The 18,955-nt window shown below is 43.6% G+C and overlaps 1 protein-coding gene across 2 annotated transcripts in view; it reads right to left on the minus strand.

Annotated features, from left to right (window-relative positions):
* The window catches only part of USH1G (USH1 protein network component sans), a 110,428-nt gene that overhangs the window by 31,962 nt on the left and 59,511 nt on the right, over window positions 1-18,955 (minus strand). For both annotated transcript variants that reach the window (XM_073608161.1, XM_073608162.1), the window contains exon 2: window positions 11-394. In XM_073608161.1, the coding sequence (XP_073464262.1) occupies window positions 11-394 (384 nt within the window). The remainder of the gene's footprint in view (window positions 1-10; window positions 395-18,955) is intronic.

The raw sequence follows: 18,955 nt of genomic DNA on the forward strand, positions 1-18,955 counted from the left end.
ATTCAGGTACCTGGAAAAGCTGGAGAAGCTCATGGTGTCAGAACGGTCAGACATCTCTTTTCGATAACGCCTCTCCATCCGCACATGATGCTTGCGTTGCAGTTTTGCACAGTCACGAATGCGTTTTTCTGCCTCGCGGAAAGCGCGGTCTTTCAGTTTGGAAACCAGCTTGGGATTTAAACCAGTCTGCTTGGCTGCAATGGAATCCAGATAACGCACGCACTCCATGTGGCCCTTGGTGGCAGCCATATCCAATGGCGTGTGGTAGTCATTATCCAGACACCAGATGTTGGCCCCGAAAGACACCAGAAAGGACAAGCAATTTAGATGCCCATTGGCAGCAGCCAGATGCAAAGGGGTGTTTCCCCAAATGTCCCATTTATCTGGATCCCCCCTAAAAGAGACACAACAATGCAGATTAAAATGAGGAACATGGATTACAAAGAGCCATGCAACACGATGACCCTTCTTAGAATTATTTCTGATTGGTTTTTTGATAGAGGTATGTTCCAGTCCGATATGACATTTGCATTAAAAGTCACTTAAAATACACAAACTGTCTACTCAATGGCTCTTGTTTTTATACTGGTATTATTCTTGTGCAGATCGTTACCCAAATTCTTAATGTCCATAGCTATGTGTGTTTTCTATTTAAAGTGGTTGTAATCCCTTACATATAGCCTAGCCCAGGGATTAAACTAATCCTCTACATAAGTTGTACCTGTTTATCTGCAGCACTTGCTTCTTTACAGCCTTCTAAAACATACAGATCAAAGGCTTTTTCTCCACTCCAGAAGGCAGGGGGTATAGACACACCACCCTCTACACTCACTTATAGGGAAACATGCACAGTTGAGACTGTCAATGTCTTCCTGTGTGCCTGGGAAGGGGGGGTCGGTTCTCTCCCGGGATTCTGTGGTGTCAAGTTAGACTGTCAGAAGTAATTCACACAGATAGCAGAACTAGGAGAGAGGAACCACACTGGGTGCTTGGATTGAGTCAAGTACACACTATAGAAGGATATGCTTTGTTCAATTTTCATTGCAGAGGTTTACATCCAGTTTAAGTCTAGCTGTTCCTAGCATGGTAGTAAGTACATACAAGGAAAACAGAGTATACAAATTATAGAAAGAATACAGATGGATTTACAGTGGAACCTTGGTTTACGAGTAACGCGGTTAACAAACGTTTTGAAAGACGAGCAACTTTTTTTTTTAAATCCTGACTCGGTTTGCGAGTGTTGTCTTGCAAAACGAGCAGGATTCAAGCCAATGGGGTGTGCAGTACCGCATTTGGCCAGATGTGCGGGGGCGCCGGTGACACTTGGAACGGTTCGGAGCCCTTCGGAAATAATCGGAACCACTCGGAAATACTCAGTTCCCGAGTGTTTCTGAACCTTTCCGAGGGTTTCCATGTTCAGCCGAGCTGTCCCCAAGTATTTTCAAGGCTCTCCAGTGCCCCCCACCTCTGGCTACATGCGGTATTGCATGCAATAGAAGTCAGTGTTGAACGAATTATCTTCGTTTCCATTATTTCCTATGGGGAAACTCGCTTTGATATGCGAGTGCTTTGGATTACAATCATTCTCCTGGAACGGAATATGCTCATAATCCAAGGTTCCACTTTATTAATACTGAGCCCTAAACCGTATTTTTACCTATATTACTATTTGATAAATCAGTTCCAATGAAGTATATGTAGCCCCAGCCCAGTCCATGACATTCCCCAGACTACAGCTACGCTGAGTGGGCTGTCATGGCTGCCCTCATACTGCAGCTGTCATTCCCCTCTCTTCAGATACAAGTGAAGTGGAACGTCACAGCCAGAGAGAAGGAGAGAGAAGATACAGACACTGTGACAGGGTTGTATTTGCAGCCACAGCTGCTGGAGGAGAGTCCGCCCACTGCCCAACATACAGAGGCCCCTTTGATTGGCTGCAGTGCAGTCTGGGGAGGAGTAGCCACACCCCCCTTGCCTTAGGACTGCTGGGAGGAGCAAAGACTTGTGGAGGAGGTACAGTGCCTTGAAAAAGTATTCATACCCCTTGAGATTTTCCACATTTTGTCATGTTACAAACAAAAATGTAAATGTATTTTATTGGGATTTTATGTGATAGACCAACACAAAGTGGTACATAATTGTGAAGTGAAAGGAAAATGATAAATGGTTTTCAACATTTTTTTACAAATAAATATGTGAAAAGTGTGGCATGCCTTTGTATTCAGCCCCTTTTTACTCTGATACCCCTAACTAAAATCTAGTGGAACCAATTGCCTTCAGAAGTCATCTAATTAGTAAATAGAGTTCACCTGTGTTTAACCACTTACCAACCAGCCGCTGGTGGCAGGTCGGCTCATTTCGCGAATCGTAACTGTACGTTGACTCCTGCAAGAGCCATGGCAGGCGCGCTTGCTGCACGACGAGGAAACCGATGCGTGTGGCCGGCGGCCGCAATGTCCATCGGCCACCCACGATCGCGGGCACGAGAGCCAGAACAGGGATTTGTGTGTGTAAACATACAAATCCCCGTTCTGACAGGAGAGGAGAGACAGATCGTTTGTTTCTAGTAATTAGGAACAGTGATATGTCTCCTCCTCTAGTCAGTCTCATCCCCTACAGTTAGAAAATACATGAGGAAACACATTTAACCCCTTGATCGCCCCCTAGTGTTAACCCCTTCCCTGCCAGTGACATTTACATAGTAATCAGGGCATTTTTATAGCACTGATCGCTGTATAAATGTCAATGGTCCCAAAAATGTGTCAAAAGTGTCCAGTCTGTCCGCTGCAATGTTGCAGCCCTACTAAAAATCACAGTAAAAAAAAATCCCTTATTTTGGAAACGCTATAACACGTTGCATAAACCAATCAATAAGCATATTGCACTTTTTTTTTAACCAAAAATATGTAGAAGAATACATATTGGCCTAAACTGATGAAGAAATTTATTTTTGAAAAAAAAAAATTGGGATATTTATTCTAGCAAAAAGTAAAAAATATTGGGTTTTTTTCAAAATTGTTGCTCTTTTTTTGTTTATAGCGCAAAAAATAAAAACCGCAGAGGTGATCAAATACCACCAAAAGAAAGCTTTATTTCTGGGAAAAAAAGGATGTCAATTTTGTTTGGGTACAATGTCGCATGACCGTGCAATTGTCAGTTAAAGCGACGCAGTGCCGTATCACAAAAAATGGCCAGGTCATTAAGGGGGAAAATTTTCCGGTCCTTAAGTGATTAAAGAGGATCTGTAGTCTGCTCACATAATTTGTAATAAAAACATCTTTGCCATTCTGAAGCTTCCCTCCAACCACTTTGCATATTATTTTATATATACTGTGATCCTGTACTTGCCACATAGCAGAAATCTCCTTCCGCTAAGTTTGGCTGCATCCATTTTAACTGTGGGCAGCTGAAGCTGCTGCCTGTTCACTTCCTGGATTTACACAAACACACAGAGACACACTCCCAGCTCTGCAGCCCTGAAGCTTTCATTGGCCCTCTTATAACTCATCCCCCCTCCCTGCCTGACAAACTCTCACGAGAGTGTGAGAGAGATGTGCATAATGTCATAAGCCTAGGCTTTTTTACCAGACAAGAAACAGAAAGTGGGCTATATAAGGTATTTACTGGAAGAAAGAAAAATGTTTTACTATCCAAAGTTAAAACAACAAGGGCAGAAGATTTAATAGATGGAAAGTTGAAAAAATGACTAAAGGTCCACTTTAATTTAATCTCAGTATAAATACAGCTGTTCTGTGAAGCCCTCAGAGGTTTGTTAAAGAACCTTAGTGAACAAATAGCATCATGAAGGCCAAGGAACACACCAGACAGGTCAGGGATAAAGATGTGGAGAAGTTTAAAGCAGGGTTAGGTTATAAAAAAATATCCCAAGCTTTGAACATCTCACAGAGCACTGTTCAATCCATCATCTAAAAATGGAAAGAGTATGGCACAACTGCAAACCTATCAAGACATGGATCAGATCAGTGAAATGATTTGAATCACTGACTTGAGTCACGTGTCATTTCCTCCAAGTTAAGCAAGGATCATGAACTCCAGTCTACACTCAGTACTAAATGTATCCACTGAGCCTCAGTGTGAAAGCAGCCTTATGCCCCGTACACACGGTTGGACTTTGTTCGGACATTCCGACAACAAAATCCATGGATTTTTTCAGACGGATGTTGGCTCAAACTTGTCTTGCATACACACGGTCACACAACGTTGTCGGAAAATCCGATCATTCTGAACGCGGTGACGTAAAACACGTACGTCAGGACTATAAACGGGGCAGTGGCCAATAGCTTTCATCTCTTTATTTATTCTGAGCATGCGTGGCACTTTGTGCGTCGGATTTGTATACACACGATCGGAATTTCCGACAACGGATTTTGTTGTTGGAAAATTTTATATCCTGCTCTCAAACTTTGTGTGTCGGACAATCCGATGGAAAATGTGTGATGGAGCCCACACACGGTCGGAATTTCCGACAACAAGGTCCTATCACACATTTTCCGTCGGAAAATCCGACCGTGTGTACGGGGCATTAGGGTCCCTTCACACCAGTGCGTAGTGCAGAAACCTGCACTCTGTAAGGGTTTCCCGCAGCGCATTCAAGACGCACTGCCCTTGCAATCTGCAGCAGGTGTCAATGAAATGCTACCCAAATCCCAAAGCAGGTCCCAAACGCAGAGTATTTGCCTGCTCACACAGATCATAATGTTACAAAACAGAATCTTGTGTACTGTGTGATTCATTCAAAGACCAGAGTTTAGCTGTGTTCTTGTCAGTGGCGCCCCACCCATAGAGGGCGCAGGGGCGCCGCCCCCCCCAGAGCTACTCAACATAAAAAAAAATAATAATGGCCCTTTAAGTGTGTGTGGGTTGCTGGACACAGGGGTATTAGAAGCATGATGTGCTGCAATCACTGAAAAAATAAAATAATGGCCCTTTAACTGTGTGCAGGGCACCGGATACACAGCTGCTATGGGAAGCATGACGTGTTTGCAAACACGTAAACGTGAACGTGTTGCAAACAAGAAGCTCTATTGTCTTCCTTTAGAAAGTCCTCAGGGCGCACAGCTCTGTGCCCAGAACACTCCCTCTATAGCATTGCTCCTTGCTGTGGTTAGTGATTGACGGGACCTGCGCTGTCACTTCTGATTTCTCTGACTCATCCCGGCCGGTCCAAAGGTGGATGGAAGGCGACTTGCTGTGAGAGCTGTGAGTATGAGGGGGGGGGAGACATCTAATGTAAAGGGGGACTCTGATGGGGTCATCTAATGTAAAGGGGGACTCTAATGGGGACATCTGATGTAAAGGGGGACTCTGATGGGCACTGATAGAAGGCACTAATGGGCACTGATAAAAGGCACTAATTGGCACTGATAGGAGGCACTGATAGAAGGCACTAATGGGCACTGATAGGAGGCATTTATGGGCACTGATAGGAGGAATTTATGTGTACCGATGAGCACTGATGGGAGGCACTGATGGGCACTGATAGGAGGCACTAATAAAAGGCACTGATGGGCACTGATAGAAGGCACTAATGGGCACTGATAGAAGGCACTGATGGACTTTGATAGAAGGCACTGATGGGCACTGATAGGAGGCACTAATGGGCACTGATAGGAGGCACTAATGGGCACTGATAGGAGGCACTAATGGGCACTGATAGGAGGCACTGATGAGCATTGATAGACCACATTGATGAGCACTGATAGGCAGCACTGATAGGAGGCACTAATGGGCACTGATAGGTGGTACTGATGGGCACTGAGGAACACTGATAGGCAGAACTCAGGCAGTATTGATGGGCTTTGATGGGCAGAATTGAAGAGTACTGATAGGTGGCACTGATGGACGCTGTTAGACGGCATTAATGAGCACTGAAAGATGGTGCTGACAGGCAGAATTGATGGGCACTAATAGGCGGCATTAATGAGCACTGATAGGTAACACTTGTAGGTGGAAGTGATGGGCACTGATAGGCGGCATTGATGAGCACTGATAGGCAGCATTGATGGGTACTGATAGATAGCACTTATGATTGGGGCACTGATTATCAGTGTAAACAATTTACTGACATTCTTGACAGTTAACGGCAGTCCTTTCCTAACACAGACACAGTGTGGGAGGAAAGGGCTGCGGATAACCAGCAAGTCCGTTTACATGTGATCAGCTGATCACATGGTAAAGGGCTGCTGTGATTGCGCTGGATGCATGTCCCAGGGGGCATGCGGGAAGCACGGTTTTGGGAGGATGCCCATGGACACCCTTCCAAAATTGGAAGCCCGGGGCTCAGATGGAAGGGGGGCCCATCATGGTTTCTTGCACCGGGGCCCTGAAGGTTCTAGTTATGCCTCTGGGCTGCTGTATTGGAGAGCTGTCTGCTGGAATATTCACCACAGTGTCAGAGAGAACGAGACAGTCAATCCTTGCGGTGTGAATGCAGCCCGACTGCAAGGAGGAATTGTCTGATTTCCCAAAGATGAGCTTTAAGAATTAATTAGCTGCAATATAATAGAAGTTTGTTTTTGGGTTTAATACCGCTTTATTATGTTTTGTTTTTTGTCCACAGAATTACTTTTAACAGATTTTTTTTTACTTGTGACATTCTCCATAAACTCTAGGAGCTGTTGTGGAAGTTCTCGCTGATCATGGGACCATTGATCGACATGACCCCAGACTGACAATGGTACATATTTAGCATATTTAGCAGACCAAAAGGTAGAAAATAAGGGACATTTATTGTTAGGGTTTACATACATTTTAATTAGACTTTCAGTTTTTTGAACCCTCAAAGATGTTGTCAGAACATCGTGCTGTGTGCCTAGCCTTGTCCCCGGGTTCTTTAGCTCATGTATACTTGGAGCGTGATTCCTGTGTTCCTGCATTTGTGTTCCAGTCACTGGCTTCCCCAGCTTTGTCTATTGTTTATGACTGCACCTTGGCTCCTGACTCTGCTCCTTGCCTGGCAATGATGTCACTGTATAGTTCTTAGCTCTGGACTAGTTTCCAGTTTGGCACCTTGCCTGACAGTCAAATTGTTGCTGGTCTCATTCTGTTTACTGCTCTGCTCATTTGCCTTAACCTTGTAGTCACCGACAGGACAAACCAGCAAGGTACCACACAGTGAGTTATCAGAGCTCAGCAGAAGACCATCTACCTTGTTAGACTCTCTGGGGAAACCCACATTTGTCTCTGTCGAAAAAGCCTCCTGCCTACCTACTCATCACTCTATCACTTGCTGCCTGCATTCAGGTACCATGAAATCAGCCAGGTGATATGATACATATGACAATACAATGACTGCTATACAGTATAAAGCCTGGCTGTGGGTAGATCCCTAGGGCAAGGCTTATTACCAAGGCCTGGTGACAATATTGCTCCCTGCTATGCCAATTTGGTTTCTATTCTAATATTATCCTAAAATGTTTACTTGTATATTCACTGCATAACACTTCTGCCATTTGCTACAAAGGCCCTTTAAATGTAATCAGTAGAGCACATCTGTTGTATAAAATACCAGTTAAACTAAAAAATACACATATAAAATCATACTAAACATAGATAACTGTCATACAAATTTTCCAAAGCATTTTCTTTTATTCCAAATGCCAATGAACACTTCCATGATTATTTCCAACCCAATAACTCACCAGAAAGTACCAGTGCCAGTATGAAAGAATATACTGTCTATAGAGTGACTCACTCTCGGAAAGCAGATACAGGTCCTCAATCTTAGTTAGATCCCTACAAAGCCGCACATAAAGATGATGCAATTGAAAATATTAAAGCCAATCTCCTCGTCTAGTGTAAGAAATAGAGCTTAGCTCACTCAGGGGTTTCAGGCCCTGCAGGGTGAGTGCCTATTGGATAGTTGTGAGGGTTGCCAACAAAGAAAGCCCTTGTCTGACCATCTGGGTAAAAACCCTGGATTACCCAAAATAGGGGAAAGGGGCCCCGGGTTGAAGATACATTATATGTAGTGATAGCCTTGTCCCAGACGTATAAAAACGAGGAGAGCGGGAGTGTTAGCTGTGAAAGAGGAGGAAGGTCTGTTGAAAGCAGCCACGGAAGAGAAGTCAATGGTACTGGCGATAAATCCGACTCCACAATGACCCACTGCTTAAAAGGACCATGATGGAACCAGTCTAATATCCTGCCAAGTAGTCCCACGGTGTAATATAATTCCAAATGCGGCAGACCTGCTCCACCAGCGTCTCTCTTCCTCACCAGGATGTCATAACTAAGTCTAGCTGACGATCTAAACCAAATTAATTTAAGTAATATAGAGCATGCCAGTCGGAAAAATAAGCATGGAATCGGAACTGTTTGAAAAATGTAAAGAAATCTAAAGAGGATATCCATCTTAAAGAGGGACAATTGTCCAAGCTAGGAATGATGCATTCATGACCATGACTTAAGGCGCTGCTGCATGGTATCAGGAACGGGCAGTCATTTAGCTCGTACAGTTTTTGAAGTTGCAAAGGTATTTGGACTCCCAAGTATTTGATAGAATGCTGCTCCCACTGGAATGGAAATTTATCTGTGATAGAGTCTTGGGTGCCTGTAGGAAGTGATACATCTAAGCAATATGATTTAGCAGCATTCATTTTAAAATTACTTAAAATGACAAATAATTCCAATTCTTTTATTAACGAAGGGAAGGCTACTAATGGATTGTTAATATGAAGCAGGAGATCATCCGCAAATAAGCTGACCTTATATTGCTTACCAGCAATGTCCACACCTTGTATTGAATTATTAATACAAGGGCTACAGCCAAATGTTCCATTGCTAGTATGTACAAAAGCAGTGAAAGGGGACATCCTTGACGAGTCCCATTAGATATATGAACCAGGTCCGAAAGAGCACCATTTACCCTTATCCTAGTTGCGGGGGCAGGAATAGAGAGCCATTATTTTATGAATAAAGTCATAAGGAATAAGCCAATTTGCTCCAATGTTGCTTTCAACAATGCCCAATCCAAACGATCAAACGCTTTTTCCGCATCAAGTGAGAGAAGACACAAAGGGATCTTTTGTGATTGACAATGGGAGATAAGTGATATTATTTTAATAGTATTATCTTGTGCTTCGCAAGCAGGGAGAAAACCAACCTGATCAAGACTGATAATAGATGGAATAACCAACGGAAGTCTATCCGCCAATAATTTGGCATATATTTTAAGATCAACATTAATTAAAGAAATTGGGCAATAACTTGAGCATTCGGCTGGGTCTTTCTTGTCTTTATAAATAAGAGTAATATGTGCCACCTGAGATTGTCGAGAAAAAGCGCATACGTCAGAGATTGAATTGAAGGTGACTTCCATGATAAGAGCTAAAATATCTTCAAACTGTTTATAAAAAGCCCTTGAAAAAAAAAATTGCAGCGTAATGCTTAAGTGTTTGGGTTTTGCTTAAAGAAAAGTTGGCAACCCCAGTGTGGGTCCTACACGTGCATTCACATTTGCGCATTAGCATGGGGGCCCTTTACATTTATTTTATTAATCATTTTATTTAAAACTATTTTACATTTTTCCCTTAAATTTTTTTCTGGAGCCCCTTTCTACAAAAAAGCCTATCCCTGGTTGAAAATTTTGGTACAGGGATCATAGCCGCAGCCTTGATCCTGGTACAGCCACTTCCACTCGAGAACATATCAGTATGTCCTAAGGGGTTGATATAGTTAAAGGATAAATAAATTCACAGACAAAAATTTCATATATTGAAGTGTCTTTGTCACTTCCTGTGAGCTTTACCAAAGAATATCTTCCTTCCTAGGTATTTTCAGTAATCAACCAATTGCCCTGCCCTCATGATGCTACAAAGATGAAAAGCAAAGCACATTTGTCGCCCCTATATTGCCATATTAGGAGAGCAGCCTAGGGTGACAACCATGGCTCCCTCCACAGATACAGTGGAGGAGTGACATAGCCACCTAGGGACAGGAATTGTAATGTTATATGCTGGGTTACCAGGTGAAAATAATAAAATAGAACAAAAAGGCCCAAGGACTAGTAATCTGTTATATATTACATTTTTTGTTCTGGGTTTACATTTAATACAATGACTAATATCTGTAAAAATACTAATATAGTTTTAGTTCCTGGAAGTAATTATACATAAAGTGCCCCTGCTTCAAGTGTATGAAAACACTGGAAATAAATGTATTTGCATCTTTTTGGTCTCTTTTGTTATATACACTATATTGTCAAAAGTTTTAGGACCCCTGGTGCGCAGTTATGTTGGAACAGGAAGGGGACATCCCCAAACTGTTCCCACAAAGTTGGGAGCATGAAAATGTCCAAAACGTCTTGGTATGGTGACGCCTTAAGAGTTCCCTTTATTGGAACTAAGGGGCCAAGCCCAACCCCTGAAAAACAACCCCACACCATAATCCCCCCTCCACCAAATGACTTGGACCAGTGCACAAAGGAAGGTCTATAAAGACATGGATTGAGAAAGAGTATAGCACAACTGCAAACCTACCAAGACATGGCGGTCCACCTAAACTGACAGGCCGGGCAAGAAGAGCATTAATCAGAGAAGCAGCCAAGAGGTCCATGGTAACTCTGGAGGAGCTGCAGATATCCACAGCTCAGGTGGGAGAATCTGTCCACAGGACAACTATTAGTTGTGCCCGCCAAATCAGCAGGTGCGCCCTAGACCCGGAAGTGCAGGATCACATACGAGGTACGTGATCCTGCACAGTAGAGCTGCCTTTCCACCATACATATATATATATTATACGGTCGGCAAGCAATAATAACAACAAACTGTATGTGTTGTATTGCAATATACTGTATTTTCTTGTCTGGGTCCATCAGACCATTGTCTGACAGTAAAGGCCCGTACACACGTTCAGAAAATCGGAAGTAAAATTTCGTCCGACGAACGATCTTCCGATTTTCGGATCGTTAGTACGGTTCTTTCGGCAGCCAATTCCAAATTTTCAGATGACAAAAACTGGATCTGCAGGCTATAAAATGTTTGTTGTATGTGATAACAACGTTCGATTTTCGTTTAACGAGTATAGCTTTCATCCAAAATAAATCGTAAGAGCAAGACTACGCATGCTCAGAAACTAAAGAACACATAAAAAACAATAAAAATTTAACACATTACACCACTTGAAGTTGAATTCGGTCATATGAGAATTTTCGTATGTTGCGTAACCTCTTCACGACTCCATTCACATCTTTGCAGGTGCAGCAGAGTACATGCGCTTTTGCACATTTGTATTTAGGGCAGCCCATTGATTTCACCAGTGTTAATTTTGGCAGCAAATTTCAATTTCGTTTTAGTCTTAGGACTAAATGCCATTTTAGTTTTAGTCCCATTTTAGTCATCGTATTTTAGTCAACTAAAATTTCCAGTACATTTTAGTCTAATAAAATCATTTTAGTCAACTAAAATTAAAAATGAATATGCACAGTACACAGTCCCCCACCCTCTGCACAATACACAGCCCCTCACAGTACACAGACCCCCACATTACACAGCACACAGCCCCCTACCTTCTGCGCAATACACAGCCCCCCACAGTACACAGCCCCCACCCTCTGCACAATACACAGCCCCCCACCCTCTGCACAGCACACAGCCCTCCACAGTACACAGCACACAGCCCCCCACCCTCTGCACAATAAACAGCCCCCCACCTTCTGCACAGCACACAGCCCTCCACAGTACACAGCACACAGCCCCCACCCTCTGCACAATACACAGCCCCCCACCCTCTGCACAGCACACAGCCCTCCACAGTACACAGCCCCCCACCCTCTGCACAATAAATAGCCCCCCCCCCACCCTCTGTACAGCACACAGCCCCCCACCCTCTGCACAGCACACAGCCCCCCACTCTCTGCACAGCACATGGCCCCCACAGTACAAACCACACAGCCCCCCACCCTCCGCACAATACACTGCCCCCCACAATACACAGCCCCCCCCCCCTGCACTCTCAGGAGACCCTCAGTCTCCTGGGACAACACTGCCAGCGTACTCTAAAGTTAAGAATAAATCACTGCCAGCCCTTTGTCATACACAGCTCCTCCTGTGTCACTCACTGTAAATCAAAGTCTCTAAATATACCTCAATAGCTTAGTTCTTGCATGGACCCAGTCACATGACTGCTCTCCTCTGATGTTTCATGGATGGTCATGTGACCGCTCTCCTCCTCCAATCTAAAGCAACACTCGGAAGAAGAGGAGGAGCAGGAGGAGGGGAGAGGCCGACAAGAACAGAGCAATTGAAGTATTTAGAAGCTTCAATTTAGCAATGAGAGTGACACAGGAGGAGGAGCGGTGTAGGGGCTGGCAGTGATTTTTCCTAACTTTAGACTTTGCTGGCAGTGCTGTCCAAGGGCCATGAGAGGCAGGATGACCGGTGTCTTATCGAATTCAGTCCCCTATCATATAGTGTCCTCCCTGTACTGCGCAGGCGCAGTACGGAGGACAAAAGAGACGCCGAAAGTCTCCGAAGTTCAACAGCTGATCGTCAGCTGTACACGGCGCCTGCGCATTTATTCTTACCCTATGTCCAGGATCATTCCCTACTATCCAAGTGGACATAGAGTTAGAATAAATATTTGCCGAGCGCAGCGAGGCCGTGCCCGAAGCGTGGCGAGCGAAGCGAGCCCGCGAGGGGCCCTCTTACACTGCCATCGCTAACAGGTGCCCGAGCGCCGTGTACAGCTGATGGTCAGCTGATCAACTTCGGGCATTTTCGGCATCTCCTGCTCCTCCGTACTGCGCAGGCGCTGCGCCTGCGCAGTACGAGGCGGACACTATCTGATACGAGGACAGTATATGGCAGAACACCGGCTTGACCCACCCCCCCCCCCCCCCAATGTGTGGCACCCGGGACGGACCGCCCAGTCCCCGCCCCCTGTTGGTAAAAAAGAAACAAATATTGGCGTATAACACGCACGCACTGTGTTATACGCCGATAAATACAGTAGTTCACGAGGATAAAAGACCCTCCTTGCCATTAATGTCCGTTTCCATTCCTTAATGAAAACGGATTTGATTTTCATCATAGATTTCATCAGTTGAGGAAAATGTGCTGTACTTTTGTTTCGTTTTCGTCACTGTAAAAAAGCCACTGACGAAAATTATGACAAACGTTTTCGTTGAAGAAATTAGCACTGCATTTCACTAAAAAAAACACACAAGTGCATGACCCTTTTCAAAAATCATACCACACCAAAACACGCATGTTACTAGAAGCATGGGGGTGCCATAAAGAAATAATAGCACTGCCATGCATCTGCAAAAGGGCTGTGCGTTTTCGTACGTTGGGAGGATACAAGTGAATTTGCGTGCATTCTCAAAGTGCACAAGCTTGAACGTAGCCTACTTGGACCATCGCATGCTCCTTATTCATACTTATTTCTGATTATTATATGACGGTTGTTTCTTAAAGTGGACCTCTTTCACACAAGTAGCTGGTGGTGGTAAAAACAGGTGGCTGAGCTGCAGTTTTACTGCTCCCTGACCACCCACTTAAAGTGTGAAAGAAAGCCCGAGGAGGCTGTTCACAAGCTGCAGCTTTGCATCATGGCTGCAGAAGATCTAACACAGCATTCTGAATTGACAGATGACACCGCCTGCCAAACTTGGCCTGTTACATCTATGGGGCCTAGCTGCAACTGCGAGCCAAACGCTTAGCTCTTGTTTGTGGTACATTAACTCCATTGTAAATTGCCGTTCAGTAAAAAAAAAAAAAGGCAACCAGGAGGTGGAAGGATCAGTTCCTGAATGCCTGAGCTTGGCTGTTTAGCTGTGCTCTGAAAAAAGATCCACCACAGATTGCTCTTCAGAGCATGGCTAGTGTGATCCTAGCCTTAATGATATGCATACGATTCCAAAAATTTTTTTTATTTCCACTTTTTTAAAAATGTGTGTGATAGTAAATGGTTTATAATGTTATACTAAAATATATTTCCTTGCCTGGGCCCACCACACCACTGGCTGACCCGGATTGGACCATGAGATGTTCCCCATTCGTTTTTATTTCTGACAAATATGTGTTTCCTAATCACCGGGTATAATAGTATTCCATCAATCTTTTATCATATATGACAGCACAAGACAGGCTAAGATCTGCAGACCTTCCTCCCCAGCATTTGCATCTTTACACCTGTACACATAACCTGCAGGATAAGCGTTTCATGCTCATCCATAATTCATGGTCCTGGGTTAGTGAGAAAGAGGAATGTAACTGATCCCATGAGAGGGAATGATGGGACTCACAGCTCTGTATGCAGTGACCTCTTCACTAACATGTCACTATCTATATACTACAGGAAGGAGACACCAAAACTGTCCCATCCATAGAGAACAATGAGCGGATCTTCCCTGATTTGTCCTATTCATCACAACTCCACACACCAATACCGATCAATGTTCATCATACAAAGAAAAATACCTAAAAACACAAATGTGCCCATTAAAAAAATCAACACTTGTATTTGTTCTTCTTCAACCATGATTAAGAATACACATAAAGTGGATCAATGTAGACATACACTCACCGGCCACTTTATTAGGTTCACCTGTTCAATTGCTTGGTAACACAAATTGCTAATCAGCCAATCACATGACAGCAACCTAATGCATTTAGGCATCTAGATGTGATGAAGACGACTTACTGAAGTTCAAACCGAGCATCAGAATGGGGAAGAAAGAGGATTTAAGCGACTTTGAATGTGGCATGATTGTTGGTGCCAGACGGGCTGGTCTGAGTATTTCAAAAACTACTGATCTACTGGGATTTTCACACACAACCATCTCTAGGATTTACAGAGAATGGCCTGAAAAAGAGTAAATATCCAGTGAGCGGCAGTTGTGTGGAGGAAAATGCCTTGTTGATGTCAGAGGAGAATGGGCAGACTGGTTTGAGGTGACAGAAAGGCAACAGTAACTCAAAATATTACTCATTACAACCAAGATATGCAGAATACCATCTCTGAACACACAACACATCGAACCTTAAAGCAGATGGGCTGATGAGTCTCGATTTTAGTTGCAACATTCAGATCAGGTCAGAATTTGGTGTAAACAACATGAAAACATGGATCTATCCTGCCTTGTATCAATGGTTCAGGGTGGTGGTGTATTAGTGTGGGGGATATTTTCTTGGTGCACTTTGGGCCCCTTGGGCTGCGCGTAGTGTCTGAACGATATTCTGGTGTTTTTTTGTTTTTATGCACAATTTTGGCGCGTTTTTGCACGTTTGTATGCAGCGTTTTTGGGCTTTGGCGGTTTTTTTATTAGCCAATAGAGAAAACTGTTATCTGTTGCATCATTTGTTGCTAGGTATTTCAGCTTTTTTAGCTTTTCCATTAGCTTTTATTTCTTCTTTTATTATTATTATTCATTTATTATAATGTTTTTTCGTTAGGGTAAGGGGTTTGAATTCAGTTAGTGTTAGGATTAGGAGTTGGGGTTGGGGTTATTTATTATTATTTTATTTATTTTTTATATTTTTTCATTTATTATTATACGAAACATAACTGAATAAAAACATGTAAAATAAATACACAAATAAATAAAAATCATAAATAAAAAAATTAATTCAATAAATTAATACTAAGTAACAATAAAATAAATAATTAACCCTTACCTCTTAAGAAAATAAAATAATAAATAACTAAGCACCCTAACCCACAATAAATGTATTATTATTATAATTATGTATTATTATTAATGTATTTTTTTTTTTTTGTTTGAGCCTGGGTGTTTATTGTTATTTTATTATTATTAATAATAATAATAATGTATTTGATATTTTTTAAGGTTAGAGGTTAATTATTATTTATTAATGTATTATTACATATTATTCATTTTACTTATTTATGATGATTTTTAGTTATTTGTGTATTTTATATTTATTCATATATTATTAGAATAAAATGTTTAACTTTTTTCATTTGAGTAGAAAATTACGCTAAAACGCGTATAGAAACGAGCAAATACATGCGCGAATGGCACATTTCCATCAATTTCTCTGGGAATACAAATGCACCAAAAACGTCCAATTCTGCCCAATTCGAGCGACAAAAAAAGCTCCAGAACTTGTTTGATCTTCAGGCGCTTGGCTTCAGGCAACAGGGGTGGAGATGTGAACCATCTCCATAGAGAGTCATTGATTTTTTTTTTCTCCTTCAGCGTTTTTGAGCTTCAAGCTACAAAACGTTCAGGTGTGAATGCAGTGTTAGTACCAATTGAGCATCGTTTAAACGCCACGGCCTAGCTGAGTATTATTGGTGACAATGTCCTTCCCTTTATGACTACAGTGTACCCATCTTCTGATGACTCCTTCCAGAAGGATAATGCACCATGTCACAAAGCTCAAATTATCTCACCACTGGTTTCTTGAACATGGCAATGAGGTCACTGTACTCCAATGGTCTCCACAGTCACCAGATCTCAAGCCAATAGAGCACATTTGGGATGTGGTGGAACGGGAGATTCGCATCATGGATGTGCAGCCGACAAATCTGCAGCAACTGCATGATGCTATCATGTCAATATGGTCCAAAATCCCTGAGGAATGTTTCCAACACCTTTATGAATCTATGCCCCGAAGAATTAAGGCAGTTCTGAAGGCAAAAGGGGGTCCAAACCGGTACAATCAAGATGACCTACCAAATAAAGTGGCCGGTGACTGTACATATCAATTGGAATTCTAAAGCACTAAGTTACTTAACGTGGAACTAAACCCATTGATTTAACTTCCTCCCAAGGCTTGCCATGAATGATAACTGTCACAGTTGCTTGTGCTCTCTCTTTTTCACTTTCATTAGGCCGCAGTCACATGATCATTCAGTCCTTCTCCTCTCGGTTTACTCCTTGGAGGGGTCCTTTTTCCAGGTGTAGCGGTGTGTTGCCACTAGTTACTAACATCCACGCATACTCACCCTGCTACCAGACATCCATACGTCACACTTGTAGACAATGAGAAGTCTTTTGCTTTGTTTTGTTGTTTTATTTAGGGAATTGAACTTGGTTGGGGGAAAGGGATATGGGATGCCCATAGAACAAATTGAAATGATATAACGGTTATGACTAGGCCTCCCTCTGAATAAGTCCTAGGATTAGTTTCACTTGATGATTCTTAAACAGGCCAGGGGCCTGCAATACCCCATCTTGGCGGCCCTGAACATTTAGTTGAAAAAGATACTTGATGATGGACTACTGATCCAAGCAAGCCCAACTTGCAAATCCTGCATTCGCAGGCTGCAACGATTTGGCACAAAACCCCAGTCTCTCCTCTGGCTCTGCACCCAGCTCCTCTGGCATGTCTCTTCCAGATCTCCACTGCCTGAGTCGCACCCCCCCCCCCCCAGATAGGGGTGTTCCTCCTGCACGCAGCCTAGCACTCCATTCTTCAGTTCACCCCGCCGACAACTCCTCCCCCAGCAAGCTGACCATGGGTATATGTAGGAGGCCTGGCCCCTGCCATTCCTAGTTGGGGATTGGTCAGGGCACTTCACATGTACTCCATGCCACTCCAACTCTCAGCCCTGCCCCTCTTCCAGAACATTCTCACTGAAAGCAGGGGAGGCACCCAAAAGCTGAAGTACATGTCAGTCACACCCACTGCTACACTAACCACTCCCTGCCCCCAGATCAAAAACAAACCTGCCTAGCTCACAGCAATGGCCTGCTTAAATTTACCTCTACTAACAGAATCTACAACACTACATCTCTAGCACCTACCTATGGTAGAGGGTGCTACACAGGTGTTCACATCGCTGCCTGCACGGTACATAGTTGCCAACAGTCCCGATTTTCCCAGGACAATCCAGATTTTGGGTCCCTCGTCCCAATTCAGGATTTTGCCTTTTGTCCATGGAAAAACGGGAATGTTTGGCTCTGCAGCAGTTCTGGCTCCTGGCTCCAACAAAATGGCAGCCGGCGCCACCACGAGAGCTTTCCCCTTGTGTTCAGCTACATCTCCTCTCGTTCCTCGTGTTCGGTGGAGAGGGGAGGGGCCGATCCATGCAGCCAATGAATCATCTTCTCTATTCACAATTCTCCAGCCGGGGTTAGCTGCACAGATCGGCCCATCCCCTCTCCACTGAACACAAGGAACGAGAGGAGATGTAGCTAGACTGCAGCCAACACTCCACTGGGGGAACTAATTTAAGAGGCACTCCGCTGGGGGCACTGATTTAAGAGGCACTCCGCTGGGGACACCTGATGTAAGAGGCACTCTGCTGGGAACACTGACTGCTGGGGACACCTGATGTAAGAGGCACTCCGCTGGGGACACCTGATGTAAGGACAGACTCTGCTGGGGGCACCTGATGCAAGGACGGACTCTGCTGGGGGCACCTGATGGTATCTGGTGGCAGGCGACATGGCAGATGACACGCTCAGGGGTCCCACTGATTCTGGATTATGGTGAGTTGAATTAGTTCATTCTATATTACAATGTAATAATAGTAATAATGCGCTTCAATCATCCTGACACCACAACAACCATGGTGCTGGGATGATTGAAGCGCTAACACCAGGTGTTTGAAGTATCTTTATCTGCTGATTTGTTAAACTCTGAAAATAGAAAACACATTTCTCTGTGGTGTAGCATCTGGGCCTGCTGTCCCTCCATCCCTCTTTTCTTCCTTCTCTCTCCTTCCCTCCTTCTTTCCTTCTTTCTTTCTCTCTCCCTCCTTCTTTTCCCCTTTCTTTCTCCCTCCTTCTTTTGCCCTTTCTTTCTCCATCTCTCATTCATCTCAGACTCTAACCACACCCCCATTTGAACCATGCCCATATAAGCCACGCTCATTATTTCACAAAAGCCACGCCCATTTTCCCACATTTTTGCTATGTCATGCCTACAAACGCATGCCTCGCCCACTAATTATAACAAGACTCCGCCTACAGCCAAAAAAGTGTCCTTATAAATTTTTTTACAATGTTGGCAACTATGCG

This window comes from Aquarana catesbeiana, linkage group LG12 (genome assembly GCF_042186555.1).
Source record: "Aquarana catesbeiana isolate 2022-GZ linkage group LG12, ASM4218655v1, whole genome shotgun sequence".
NCBI lineage: Eukaryota > Metazoa > Chordata > Amphibia > Anura > Ranidae > Aquarana > Aquarana catesbeiana.